The sequence below is a fragment of the Trachurus japonicus genome, chromosome 12 (genome assembly GCF_045865225.1).
Source record: "Trachurus japonicus isolate A0001 chromosome 12, Traja_1.0".
Taxonomy (NCBI): domain Eukaryota; kingdom Metazoa; phylum Chordata; class Actinopteri; order Carangiformes; family Carangidae; genus Trachurus; species Trachurus japonicus.
Window position 1 is genome coordinate 27,114,468 of NC_140918.1, and position 14,851 is coordinate 27,129,318.

At 42.7% G+C, this 14,851-nt stretch overlaps 1 protein-coding gene across 3 annotated transcripts; it reads right to left on the reverse strand.

Moving 5' to 3' along the window:
- Positions 1-3,073: 3,073 nt before the first annotated feature.
- nadk2 (NAD kinase 2, mitochondrial) lies at positions 3,074-11,382 on the reverse strand. 3 transcript variants are annotated; one of them, XM_085794053.1, is made up of 12 exons: positions 10,616-11,382; positions 10,413-10,501; positions 10,210-10,298; positions 9,826-9,907; positions 9,599-9,682; positions 7,250-7,389; positions 7,013-7,106; positions 6,740-6,835; positions 4,204-4,259; positions 4,060-4,113; positions 3,843-3,966; positions 3,074-3,750 (listed from the first exon to the last, which is right to left on the reverse strand). In XM_085794053.1, the coding sequence occupies exons 1-12, from the start codon at positions 10,832-10,834 to the stop codon at positions 3,612-3,614; spliced, it is 1,266 nt and encodes a 421-aa protein (XP_085650179.1). In that variant the 5' UTR covers positions 10,835-11,382; the 3' UTR covers positions 3,074-3,611. The 3 variants fall into 3 exon arrangements, with proteins under 3 accessions (XP_085650179.1, XP_085650178.1, XP_085650180.1); XM_085794052.1 differs by having other exon boundaries at positions 3,332-3,750; positions 6,740-6,883; positions 10,616-10,981; XM_085794054.1 differs by lacking the exons at positions 9,826-9,907; positions 10,210-10,298 and having other exon boundaries at positions 3,332-3,750; positions 6,740-6,883; positions 10,616-10,982.
- Positions 11,383-14,851: the final 3,469 nt, after the last annotated feature.

Below are 14,851 nucleotides of genomic sequence, written 5' to 3' on the forward strand. Positions count from 1 at the left end.
GGTTTTTACAGAGGGGATTGTTGATATATCATTCATAGCCTGATTTATACAACATTTTACTCCTAAAAACACGACCAACTTGAATTTTTAGGGCTGGTGACAGTATTTTCTCATTTACAGAGTGATAAAGAGAGATATCCAAAATCCTCCTCTGTAAAAACTTCTGACTCTAGTATGTCAACAAAATAAAACAAGAATTTTGAAAGTGGCTTTTATCCATTGTTCAGATTTCGGATATGCAAATTAGCGCATATTTAATGAGATATTGCCTAATTTACATATTTAAACATACAATTTGACAAAACTTGTAATAAAAAAAATATTTGTCTTAATGTAAGTGATAAACTTGGGAAGTTTCATGGTGATATCTGTTAGTTAAAAATTTTACCCTATTCACCTGTGGTGTCTCCTCAGGCTTCCTATCTATCTTGGACGCCATCTTGAAAATAACACCTTTCTAGTGGTCAAATTTTGGTAAACTTTTAGTATGTTATTAAGGACATCTAATACTATAAAAAACAACTGAGAAACCTTTTGTTAGAATTTTTTTAGGGTTAGGTGGTTTTTTTTCATATATGTACCCGCCTACTTCCTGAGAAGAAGAAAGCCTGAGTGACATTTAAGTCTTTACCTTGCAGTTCTTCCCCAGAGCTTTCTATCACATTTCATTGCCTTCATCAGAGTTTATAGAAGTTACTGAAAAGCAAAAAATTAAATCTCTCATTCACAAAAAGTCTTGAGATCTTTAATGCAGAATACTATTGAAGCCTGTTTTCAGAAATTTGTGATATCGAAATGGGGTCATGAGCCAAAATGGTTGGGAACCACTGGCATAGACAATGGATGGATGTCTGCAGTGGAAATTAAAGAGGAATTTCACCAAAATTTTTCCTACTTTTCCTATCATGACACAGTGGAGGTGATTTGTTTCAGTGGACAGACACAGCTGTGTGGTCTGAGTTTGAGTCCAGTGTAACTGTCCTCACTGCAAAGTGGCCTTAGGATTACACTATAGTCTATAACATCTGTTAATTCTGAACAACGAATTGAACACTGGAACTACCCTCATGTTAAAGAGGCAGAGCTCTCACCTGGAGCCACAGGGAGAATATCTCTGGTGTTGTGGGGAAACTGAGTGTCGACCAACTGTGGTGCTCGGTCACAGGCACATCTCAATAAATTAGAATATATCATGGAAAAGTTTATTTATTTCACTAGTTCAATTCAAATAGTAAAACTCATATATTATATAGATTCATTATACAGACAATTATAGTATAATAAAGTGGAAAAAAAGTTCATTATTGTCAGTGATGAGAATAACAGCGTTACATTTTTCAGTAATGTAATAACAGTAATCAAAAAAGTTACGTTGTTACCATTACTGACAATAAAATGCGCCGTTACTAAGAAGTCTCATCACAAAATAGTACACCCGTTAAAGTGTACGTTATATACACATTTTTATTGTGATGTGATGTGTGACGATGTAAAGCCCTTTGAGACAAACTGTTTGTAAAAACGGGCTATACAAATAAAATTGCCTTGCCTTGCCTTATTTAGTCCATCAACTGGTTGGAAAAAAGCTGTTTCTGGAACTAACTCACTCAGTATTCCTCCACACGCGGAGCCTGCCTGGTTAGGGGGGCGAGTCCAAATAATTTGACATAATTGATCATTTTATTTAAAAAAGTAACGCAATAGTAACTCTAACTGCTAATTACTTTTACAATGTATTAATTCAGTTACTTTTTGGGAGAGTAACTATAACTAATTACTTTTTCCAAAGTAACTTGCCCAACACTGACTATTGTAACCTAATGATGTCACACTCTAACCAGCTCATGAACTCCAAACAGCTGCAAAGGTTCCTGAGCCTTTAAATGGTCTCCTAGTCTGTCATAGTCATCATAGAGAAGACTGCTGACCTCTATCATGCTCTACTGTAACATGGTCAGTCAGGTGTGAGTGTGTGGTAGAGGCATTGAAGAGCTGAAACAAAAACACAGACGTTTCTTTTTCACATCACTTTATCTGATGAAAACAGAGACATCAAAACACAGTGACACATCATGTCTGCGAGGAACCGAAGCCTTTGGCACGCTGAAGATTCACCTTCATCATCAGTTTGTAAGCATCGTCCTCGCTGCACACACACCTGTGTGTTCCTCCTCCGTCCTTTCTTAAAGCCTTTAGTGACGAGTTCACCGGGTAAAACACATTTATATCAGATGGAGCTTAAACCTGCTCTGTGCTGTGGAGACACGTCTGCTCCAGGCACACGGCGCTGCCTCGCTTAAAATTCACTCTGAGACAGTTACAGAGTTTGACCTATAATAGGGAGTAAAATTCAGTCTGTAGTGCACTTCATTCTTACTCTCCTCCCACGTGTCGGTTACAAAAATATAACCTATGATCCAAAAATATCTTTATCAGTAAACAACAGAACAAACAGCCTCTGTGCTTCAGTTGGAGAGACACTAAATCCTTTCATACAGTGACTCTTAAGTTTGACCGTCTCAAAATGATGATCATCATCTTCTATGTATTTATTACTGTCATTAAATCCCACCCACAGGTCCAAACCAACTCTGTTTGCTCATCACCACTATTGATCATCGTGAATCTACATCCTGAAATGTGATTCACACGTTCCTTCATCGCCATGAACACACTATAGTTCATTCTGACTTGCATACACACACCATCCTGCCACAAATAAACGTGGATTCATCCGCTGCTGAAAATAGTCCCCTGCGTTCTTCAGACAGGCTACAGGACAACTAGAACTCAGGATGGACAGACTGGACTGTGACCATGAGTGGTTTTTGCACAATATGTCGTATGTAAATTGGTCAAAAGGACCAAAAGGTCCAAGGTGTCGTTATTAGTTTGTAAATGTATGAGTTATGGCCAGAAATATTTTGTGAGGTCAGAGATCTTTGACCAATGAAATCTACTGAGTTCATCATCGAGTCCAACTGGATGTTTGAGCCAAATTTGAAGAATTTCACATCAGACATGAGGAGAAATCAGGTTGAGGAGGGACAGGATGTCCTGAGGAAGATTCAGATTCAGTAGGAACCGGTGGGTTTTTAACCTCAGAGTCAGTGACAGAGTAAAAACATCAGGACTGAGTGGGATTGGCTGACAATAAAAAAAAGTAATATATACAATAACTTTAAGTTTATCCTTTAAAAGGTCAATCACCAGAGGTTACTGAGGTTATGAAGGTGAATCACAATCCACTGTTACTGGGTCTGATCATCAGAGACATGTTGAGGAGTTGCCCTGCTGCTCTCTGACCCTTCACCTCCTCCTCAGCTCGGAGACTGATCTGGGTCAGGTCGCATCTATAAAGTGGATCAGAGTCTGTGTAACAGCCTGTGAGAGCGTGGGGGGGCAGAGTGATGAGATAAAAACCAAAAGAAATCCTTGTTTTCAAAAATATCTGAGCTGTAAAATTCACACATGTAATAGAACGATAATAACGTTGATACCTTCAGTCGGGGGTAAAAGTATTCAACACTTGTAGTGGCTAAAAGCTAAAACCTGAATCTTCCCTTTGACCTCATCCCCTTTGAACGTTGGCAGAGAGAAACCGACTCGTCTCAGTCGTCCAGGTCCACCGTCCGGAGCTGGTCCTCCTCGCTCATGCTGATTGTGGCGATGGCACCGTCGTTGAACTCGAAGGACGTCCCGCCGTCCACCACCATGCAGGCGTCCCAGCACCGAGAGCGGACGCACACCCTGGAGGAGCGGAGAGGCGAGAAGGTTGAGAAGCTGAGACCCTGAGGAGTGATGCTGAGAGGAGGAGGAGGAAGAGGAGGAAGAGTACTGACTTGCTAGCGAAGCCTCTCTGGCGGCTGCTGGAGAACACCCTGTTGACGATGGGCTCCCTGATGCTGTAGAGCAGGCGCCGCTCGTCCGGCCTGAACACCAGGGACTCGTTGTACTCGTCAGTAACTGAACACACACACACAGGTGACATCATCACACAACATGAAGAGCTTAAAAACACACAAGTCGACAGTAAACACAAGAAGATTATCAACTCACCCTTTTGAATAAAGTCCGGATGAAGTGGGATTTCAAGACCCGTCACAGATTTCCCTGAGAACAGAGACAGGAAGTGATGTCAGTGATGTCAGTGATGTCGTCTCACGGTCAGGGAAACATAAAAAACTCTGCACACACTCGTACCGATTTTTAAAACCTCCTCCACAGACTGCTCAGCTAGTTTGTTGATGTTGTACGACCTGTGGACACAGAGACACAAAGTCATGAGCTGAAACATGGAGCGATCAAAGAATGACATCATCACCTCATGACTGACTTATGAGCATGTTTTCTAGATCAGAGCTTCACTGTGGTTCAGACAGAAACACTGTTTCATCACTGTTTGACTTCCATTTAATGCTTCTTAGTTTTCATAGACTAAACTGGAATAATGAGTCCAGACTTGGCTCCATCGGCTCCACTGGTCAAACAACTGGAGAACTTCTGACACTATTCACATTTATTTAAAGGTTGAATATGGAGAATGAGCAGGATACCACCATCTACTGATCAAGATAGGAACTGCAACAACAGAAAAATATAAAAAATAGAATTCCAGCAGTCGGTTGCCAGACTGTTGCTCTGATAAGAGTAGCACAGAGGAGAAGAACTAAGCAGGATATTTACCGTCATTAAACAACTTCAGACTAATTGTGATGTTAGATAAATGACTTGTAGCTTGTTACAGGGAGAGTGGAGGCTCTTTCCACATCATGGTTGAAAACCAAACCTGCGATCAGATCCTCTGACCCGGAGTCAGAGCTCTCGTCTTAGTCTCGCACCATGAGTCCGCGACAGAAACGCGCCCCGTAAACCATAATCTCTTGTTTATGACAGATAAGACTACACAATACACACATGGTAACATGTATATGATGATCCATCAATCCACAGATTGATTATAAAAGGCTTTGTTGAGAACAAATGCACACGACCGGGAGGAGGGTTAGCAAAACAGCGGAGAAGTGACGGCTTCTGGCTGGTACAATGTAAACAGGAAGTCATTGACAAACCTGTCAAAATTTCTTAAATTAATTAATTCACACTAAATATAATTTCTGATGGAAAAACAACACTTGTATTGCACACCCCTCTAAGCACCCCGTGGATGAATTATTTTTGAAAAAATATAGCTTTTATACGCATTCTCCATATTCAGTACTAAGAAGAGTCAACAGTTCACTCTGGGCGTGTCCTTGTTACTGTCACCATTTAACATCAGAAACTAGAATCTCCAGCTCGATGTCGTCTGCTCTCACCACTCAGACCAGTGTGTCATAATTGCTGTGTGAGGTCGTGGGTTTTGACTTGAAATTGTTTCATAAGGTCAAACTGGCTTTGACCTCTGACCAACTAAATCTAACCCATTCATTTCTGAGTTTAAAGGAATCCCCTTCAGGCTCTTACTGAGACACTGCATTCACAAGGCCACACCCACAGTTTGTGAGGTTATTATGACCTTTGAACACCTAAATCTAATTAGTTTATATTTGAGTGCTAGTGAAGTTTGTGCCACAGTCTCTGTGTTACTGAAACATCACGTCCATGAGAAGGAGGGATGTGTGACTCCAGCAGACACGGCTCACTGCTCCAGCTGCATGGTAGGGGTAGTAATCTTTCTGGTGTAACATGTAATACAATCAAACATGAAAGACACACACCAGGTAGTAAACTTTCTTGCAGAGCCTATTCATGTCCAGTGGAACAAGACAACGCAGCCTCAGACTCACTGGGTTTTGTATAACATCAGCAGTGGCAAACCAAAACACACAGATGGACGTTCTGATAAACACGAGTGTATTTGCTATTCAAACAATGTGAGCACGGGACAGGAAAATAAAACTGTCGGTGTGAAACTACTAAACAGTTGAGCTGATCCTTGTGAACAGTGTAAAACAGAGTGTTCAACACATGAAGGAAATCATCTCTATTAGAATTTACAGACAAAACACAAACTGATCCCTGGTGCTGATCCAGAGTCTGCTGGATCAGCTTCTCCACTCTCTGTCCAGTCACTTTACCAGCCAGATGTTTCCCCTAAATCCAGTTGTTATGCTAAACTAAGCTGAGCATCTCCTGGTTTTACCTTCTTACTATATACAGTAGTCGATTTTAGACTGTACACTACTAGAGCTTCCCTGAACAAAAAAGTTAATCAGCTTACAGTCTTGGTTGCTTTGTTTTTAACTTCTACTTTTCACTTGCACTGAATCGAGAGCTGCTACCTCAATTTCATTGTGTTAAGCAATGACAATAAAGAGATTCTGATTCTGATCCAGATTCAGTGAATCTGTTAAAAGTGCAGCGGTAAGAGACAGGAAGCTGTATCTGATGGCTCTGATGGATGAACACTGAGGTCTGAGAGTGAAGCATCATCTGTAACAAACAACATTTCTCTCTGCAGAGAAAACTGCTGTGTCACACTCCTAAGGACATAAATTTGGCTCGGCAAAATGTTTCAGCCTCACTACTGGTCACACTAACCAGCAGGGGAGGAGAGGAACAAACGTAGCTTTGAGCACAGTCTGTGTGACAGTAATAAGCGAGCGTTGAGCTGTGAACGTCCTCTATCTCTGACTTACAAATTAACAGTTAATATTCTGTCTCTGGTGCTGGCGTTGTGCCCTCAGTAGTGCCCCAACTCCACAAGAAGCTTAAAGCAGATTACACTCATGCGTACCAGGCTTTGGATCCGGTTCCTGTGCAGATGCTGAGTCCTGAACTCTTCTGTTTTTCCCAGGGGCCGTCGTCCACAGAGATCTCATAGTAAGAGGCCCTATGGAGCAAGAGGTTAACATGGTTTTTGAAGGGGTTTAACTTCACCCTGTGGTGGAGAGAGATTTCCCTGATGAGTAACGGAGGGACAGGCAGGATGGAGGCGAGTAGAGGGTTATGACATGCACACAGACACAGATACACAGGTTTACATGCGGTGGTCAGAGGACACGGGTACCTGGAGGACAGAGACTCTCCGATGAAGATCTCATTCAGACTCCTGATGGGGAGCAGACTGGTCTTGGAGAAGCTCTCGTGTAGAGTCCCAGGACCTGAGGAATCAATTCATTTAGTAGAGGAGCAAAACAACTTCTGAATCAATATCAATATCTTCCTGATTCACATGTTCAAACACCACACAGGGGAACAGACAGGGAAACATGGACGGACAGGGACACGGGGGGCGTGGTCGTACTCCGCTGTCGGTCCATGGTGGTGATGCGGTGGGCCTGGCTGTGCTGCTCCAGGCTCAGCTGCTGCTCGTGCAGGTCCACCGGCGTGGGGTTGATCCCCGTTCCCTCCAGGTGCAGCCGGATCCTCTGACGCCACAGCCACCTGAACACAGCACGGGACGGGTGAGGGACAAGGCCTGCTGTCTCCAGGCAACAATCACACACAGTGAGACGCCATCTGCTTAAAGGCAAGTGGACCTCCACAACACATTAGCAGACACATGGTCACAGTATGATACTGTCTTCTGTTATTGGTGCTGTGTTGTTTAGGACTAAGTGCAGTTTAAAGCTCCACATTCTCTTCTTCTGTGTTTGATCTGAAGTGTTTAAAGGGATAGTTCAACATTTCGGCAAATTGGCCCATTGCCATAATCCCTATAGTTTTAGGAGTAGGTTTGTTATCTTTAATTGTGGTGCAAGCTGTTTTTAGAACGGCGGAGCAGAGCCGTGAGCTGCTCAGAGCTACGCTACGGAGGCTAATGGGATTTCTTGGTTTCCCTCATCAAACTCATCAAATACACAATCCAACAACTCCAAAACGCTCTGGTGGACAAGTTATGACCTGCACATTCACCACGCTATGAGATAATAACAGAACGTTACCAGACAGAGTTGTTTTCGAGGTAAATTCATGAAAAACCGCTGATGCGCGTTCCCATCGGGGGAAGTTTTTCAGCAAGCAGTCTCTGCATTTGCCTCAAAAACAACTCTGTCTCGTAACGTTCCGTTATTATCTCATAGCGTGGTGAATGTGCAGGTCACAACTTGTTCACCAGAGCGTTTTGGAGTTGTTGGATTGTGTATTTGATGAGTTTGGTGAAGGAAACCAAGAAATGAGCCTCCGTAGCGTAGAGGGTGCTCGCGGCTCTGCTCCGCCGTTCTAAAAATAGCTTGCACTGTCAATTAAAGGTAACAAACGTACTCCTAAAACTATAGGGATTATGGCAATGGGCCAATTTGCCAAAAATGTTGAACTATCCCTTATAAAATAAAAAACATCTCAGTGTAGTTTTTTACTACTCTCTGGAGCTGGAGGTTAGTGAGCCAATCAGAAGAGATGATGAGCAGAACCAATGTGTCCATATTACAATGTAATCAACCAGGAATGTGCACTTTCCTACACCTGACTGACCAGTGCAGCCACTTCCTGGATGATGTCATGTTGCACTGAATGAGACCTGTGTGTACTGAATGAGGTCAGGCATAGTGACAGACAGTGACCCCCTAACCCAGCTGCCAGCTGGGTGAGGAGCAGAAGATGTCACACTATAAGCTGACAGAGATAAAAATATATAAATTAATAAAAAAGGGAAAAAAAGCTCTGTTAATTTTCTCATGGGCTTGGTGTCCTCTTAGCTTTACAGGACTGATGGATTATCAATTACCAATGACCTGACCTGAATACCAGACAATCAATAACTTGTTAAACAAGTCTGAGTCCAACTGTGTTATTGTAATAACAGGCACCGTGTACAACTGTAAAATTAGGGTTAAAGGATAAAACACAATGTTATCAAAACCACAGTCACACAGAAATCAAATTACAGGACCTGCTGATTTTCTAAAAGGTAAAAAATATGTCACAGCATACCTGTAAATGTAATATAAATGCATGGTGACGTGCCTCAACATAAAAAACTTTTCTGCAAATGGAAAAGGAGTGTGCTTGTTTGTTACAGACCCAGTGAAAACCACATCATCAGTTTAATGTGTTGCTGCTGCCAAAATAATCACAAGATGATTTTCTTTTGCACAACATTCAGGCATCTTTCAGATTTTATTTAGTTCAACATGAAGATCCAATGAGTCCTTGATTTTTTAACAAGATTTGTTCTTTGTTTTGAACGTCAAAAACGCTGAGACAGTGAATCAAATGAATCTAAACATCAGCTGGAAAAGTTTCAGAATCTTTCAGTCTGTAGAGTAGATATTAACCCAAACATCACCCACTGACCCACATTTACTCTTCTTTTTATATGTGACCTCTGTGTCAGTGAAACCCCCCTCAGTGTAGACATGAGGTACAGTGACCTCTAGCAGCAGCTATGTGATTTACACTAGACACACAGGAGCTGGATTTAGTCTGAGGACACAACTGGTGCTATTCCAGACCACGCAGGGTTAAACTGGTCTTGAACTCACCAACCCACAGACGGCTCTACAGTACATGACTCTACACAACACTACTGTACAGGTCGTTTTGGCAGCAGCTGATAAGGCTGCTCACTTTCGCTTTAAGGTTGTTACTCATAATGGAACCGAAGTGACACGGCTCAACAGGTGGCTCAGATAACCGGTGGGTAAATACGCACCTGAACTCACCACGGCAGAGTTTCTCCAGTGCCTCTGGGAAGGCTCGAGTGTAGCGCACGGGCAGACACAGATGACCTTCTGACCTTCAGGTGAAAAGAGAAAGGGAGTGAGCTCAGCAGCTGTCAAGCCACAACTAACTAACAACACAGCAAGTGACCCATTTGTTCTGTGGCCACAAAAATAATGTGTGTGTGTTCTCAAGCAGTGTTCGCTTCAGTTGCTTTACCTCTCAGGGTCGGTGTTTACTCCGATAACTGGTTTGTCCTTGCTCAAAACCTTACTGGCAACAAGTAGCATTGTCCCATCACCTAACAAAACAAACTGCAGTTAGAGAACTTGTATTGTGTATTTGCATCCGTTGTCTGAAGCCTTTGTTCCTGTGACTCTTTGCCCCCCCTGAGCTGAATAAGTCACAGTCCTGTCCATTCTCTACAAACATGACTGGGAACAAAACATGGCGTCCAAGCAACAGGGCTTCATCCCCTCTTCATTTATTCTAGCAAATGACAGCGGAAGAGACAGAGAAAATCCTCCTTTGACTTCCCTGGAATTCAACTGAACAAAAGAAAACCACAAACCACAAAAACATTATTTCATGCCAAGTCCCCACCTCCAGCTGAGATGATGGCATCTGCCCATCGCACCACCTCTTCATTATACTCTCCTCTCTTCACCACCCGCACGTCGATACCTTCCCTCCTGCAAATACACAACTGTTAAACACACTTTTACAGAAGTAGCAGTCTCTGTTTGTCTGTCTATGATGGACATACAGTATATGTGTGTGTCTCTGTGGGTGTGTCTACGTCTTACCTCAGGCACTTCACCACATGTTCCACATTGTTGGTGTGGATGTTGTGTCTCTCCAGCAGGCCGCTGTAGCTGGAGCCCTTCATGGCAAGCTGCAAAACACAGACACAAAGTGAGTTAAGATGCCCTAGTGCAGGTGAGGTGAAGGTGTGTCTTAGGTCATTATGGTCTGGAGGTGTGCTCATGGTGAAATGCAGTCTTCTTACCAGCTGTTTTAAGTCCTCCTCTGACAGCCCCGCGTAGCGATACCTCTGCTGCTCGAACTCATATCTCGTAGTCTTTGTAACCACCGCGACTTTCTCCGGTTTGAACCCAGCTCTCGGCTGCGATGAGGTGTGGAGCGGCCGAAGCGAGTGTCCGTACAGCAGACAGCTGACGGCTCTGCCCCCGAGCCACACCAGGTTCACCACGGAGCCGCGACTCATTGTTACCACCGAACACACGACCGTGAACACAACTGAACCTCCGGCTACACCTGCGGACTCATGTCATGCGGTCACCGTCCACTCACTCACCCCTGGGCGGTCCAGCAGCCAGGCACACACCCCGCTGACCGGACAGTCCCTGGGCGCCCCGAGCTCTGCCCCGGCTGACCCGGGAGAGGAAAAGGTGTTTCCTCGGTCAGTGAAGTAACGTTAAACACAGCAAGTTGTCGCTCTAACTAGTTGTCTTATAACCGTTGTTGGTCCGGTCGTACGCTAACGTTACTTTACGTTACCAGCTGGGCAGAAGTAGCTAAAAGCAGCTAGCAGTTGGCGCACAAGTCGTCTGCGCTGAGTTCCGCCTCTCACCCCCTCGGACGGGGCTAGCTCCCCCCACGAAGCTCACATAGGCTGGGACACACACGCCTCCGCTCTGAAAGCTCTCCACGCGGCAGGCAGCACACATGGGCGAGTGGAAAATAAACCACAGTAACTGGTGGTGGACACTAACTGGCTACACTGCACGTACGTACCCATGCAACATGGCACGTACCAGTTCGTGCGTTACGTCGACGAGTCGAACGTGATTGGCTACGTTCAGCGGTGACGTTTTGTTGTGGCTGCTCGCTCTGCCGCTCGTGACCCAGATGCGTTCAAAGACAGGCGAAAGAGTGAGGAGTTTTGAAACATTATAACGTCCCAGCGGAGGAGACGCATGTGACAAATATTTTATTTGTTCGAAAAACTTCCGTTTATATTTTTTCTTTAATTTTAATTTCCCAACGTGCAGCACAAACGAGACTGGGGACACTTTTTGCGTCTATCTCAGTTGCACGTGGACTGTTTGAATTAAACCAACCACGCCCATACCAGAAAGATTTAAAGATAACATGTGAATTACATTCAATGTTTATTTACAGAGTGCAGATGGTTCATCGACCCAAACCCCGAGACAGTTGCATATCAGAGACGGTTGTTACATGTTTTTATGCAGTAAATTGCACAAATAAACCTTGTCCTTTGCTTGTCTCAATAACCATGATGTTCTGACAATGTGCATTTGCCTATTTTATAGCAGATATTGTAGCATTTATCAAAGTCTGAGTCTTGTTTTACATTGGATATAGAAAATACCCGGGGACGGCCTACGTATCTATTAATAGGCTACCATGTAAATATTTCTTTTTAAACAGGGCAGGCAATGGGAGACTAAATTGTTATTTTTATACTGTGTATTAAAGTGTATAATTATTGTTGCATCTGTGAGTCTTACTGTGACAGTACATCATTAGTTGATTAATTGATCATGTTAAAAGTGACAAAAAATAATAATAATCTAGTTTAGTTTACAACATGTCAGTTCTGACATGTGCTCAGTTGGACTTGGGTTAGTCTAACCAAGTTTGTTTTAGTTTCAGATAGCTGCTAGGACCTGTAACTACGCATGATCTGATATCACCAAGTAATTAACAGCCCAGGAGTGCTGTTATAACCAACCGGTTATGGTTAGGGTTAGAAGAAGGGTTAGGGTTAGTCCTGGGCTGTTGATTACTTGGTGATATCAGATCGTGCTGTAACTACTATTGAACTACATCACTGATACATGAGTGTGGAGCCAGCAGAGGTCAGAAGATTCGGAGTATCAGACACATTAGACCTTGGTAGGAAACAGCACTGGTGTCTGTTAATTTCTCTGGGGTGTAAGAATTTGCCCTTAGCATGAAGTGTGATAGAATGAAATGAGGCCACGAGCCCCTGTGTTATACAGGAGAAGAGAAAGGTTGGAAATTAGCTCAGAGGGCCTGGGTGACTGGATGAACAAGCTATTGTCTTTTTTAATCTCAACTCCTACCTGTGATTTTTTTGGGGGGTTTGTTTATGCCTTTGGGATCAATAAAGTATCTCTAATTTTGCTTCTATGTTTGACTGATTTTCTGCTGTTAACTTTTTTCATATTGATGGAGCACAAACTGACAACAGCAACTCACACCACTTCATGAGGACTTGCATCTAAAAGACCTGTTGTAATGTTGGAGTCGTGCTGAGTTTACTCTGTACACAGTCACAATACTATGAGGCCACTTTCAAACCCCCAAAGCCCTCAGTCCACTGCTTGTACCTTTATTTATTTGCACTGCTAAAGCCTATTACATTTGACATAGTAGAGATGATGTTTTGATTTCCTACAGAGCTGACCAGGCAGATAGTCTTCTGTATGATATGTAGCAGATCATCACCACACACAACAGACTTTATCCTGATCTCTGGAATTATAAATCCTACCACACAGCTGATGGAGTCTGACTGAGGGACAGTGTATCACACCGCACTTTCTTCAACTTCATTGCAAAGACAAGAAATCACAAACCCACACCTGATCAAATATCACCAATACCCAGTTACATACAGATCCACTAGGGGGCAGTAGCTCAATTGGTTACCTCCAGGTTACATCTCCTTTTTGGTAAGAGGGTTTTAGTTGAACGACAGTGATTTTGGATGACATAATATTTAGTGAACTGTTGTACCAGACTGTTATTAATGATGTGATGATATTTCATTCATATCCCAACACTAAAGCATCTTTCTGTGGTTCAGTATGAACAAAAAGAACCCATCACCGATGGCTAAATGAAGAGCAGTGTCAGTGCACTCGGCTACACTAACATTAGAAAGCTGTCTTAAAGAACGTATTCTGATAATACCAGTGAATGTTGTACATGTAGGACTTCAGCAGGAGGTCAGAAGCAGCGAATAATCCATGTAAAATTCCAGGAAAGATGGTTGACAAAACAACAAAGATAAAAGGTGTTAGAAGCATCTCCTGTCAGCCTTGTTTGACTAGCTGTACCAGCATGGTAGTTTGAAATAAACATCTCACTCACATTTTACCTAAGAACCTGCTCTTTTATCTTATACAAGTTACCTAATTCAAACTTCAACGGTACCAATACTAGTAAAAATTTAGACTTGGTTTGTTGTTTTTGCCTGTAAAACCTACACATCAATTCACATGCAATGTCAGGGAGTGAGTGGGTAGGGTACACATGATATTGATCACATAATACACGTACATGTAAAACCTGCATTATTTTGCCTTCTTTTTCCTCCTGTAACACAAATATTAGTATTTTCAGTCATAGCCCCTTCACATCAAAGCTGCCTCACCATTATCCCTCTGCTGGTCTTCTGTGTCTAAGTCAGTTGCCAGATTTACAGCCATTGCTTATCAATATTTCGAAACATTTGAATATTCAATTTTTCAAAAGGCATTTCAAATCATCATTCTCAAAGTGTTGTGTTGGTCACGTAGGCTATATCCCCAAGTCCTGTAAATTTGGGTCAAATTTGAATGTAAAGTCTGACTCGAGCCAAGTCATGTAACTTCAGTCCACCCCTCTGAGCGCAGGTAGTGGACAGTTGCTTTTACAGCTTCTTTTTTTACAGTGTAAAACCAAAACAAGCTAAAGCCACAGCTAAAACATACAAAAAAACACCATGGTCATTTCATCTGCTGCTATTACAAAACATGGGATACCTACATTATGGTATTTCTACTTTTACAAAAGGAGAGTGCCATAATACTTTAAAGTTTATACAATCCTGATTATCACTGAAATACAGTGTAGTCTGAAACAGAGCACACTACTGTGACTGTGTGGACATAAAGAATAAGATGATTTGGATTTGTTGGTAAATTGTTCAAGTATTGATGGATGTCTTCAGGGATGTTCCATTCATTAGCGCTGCAGTGACTGGGGAATAGTGTTTGTAAAAGGCTGTGACCTGATTTGAGGGGTATTCTTCACTAATTATATTCAACATCACAGGGGAATATGTTTCCATACAGTGAGGTCACTTATTACAAGTTCTACTTTTTTCAGCTAATTGTGGTGTGACTTTGACTCTGTGGAATTACCTTAAACTATAACACTTCCCGAGTGAGATGATGCGTATCAGTTCAGCTCAGATATTGTTCCACGCTAGAATCGATTCTCTGTCTCCACAGACTCCGTTAGA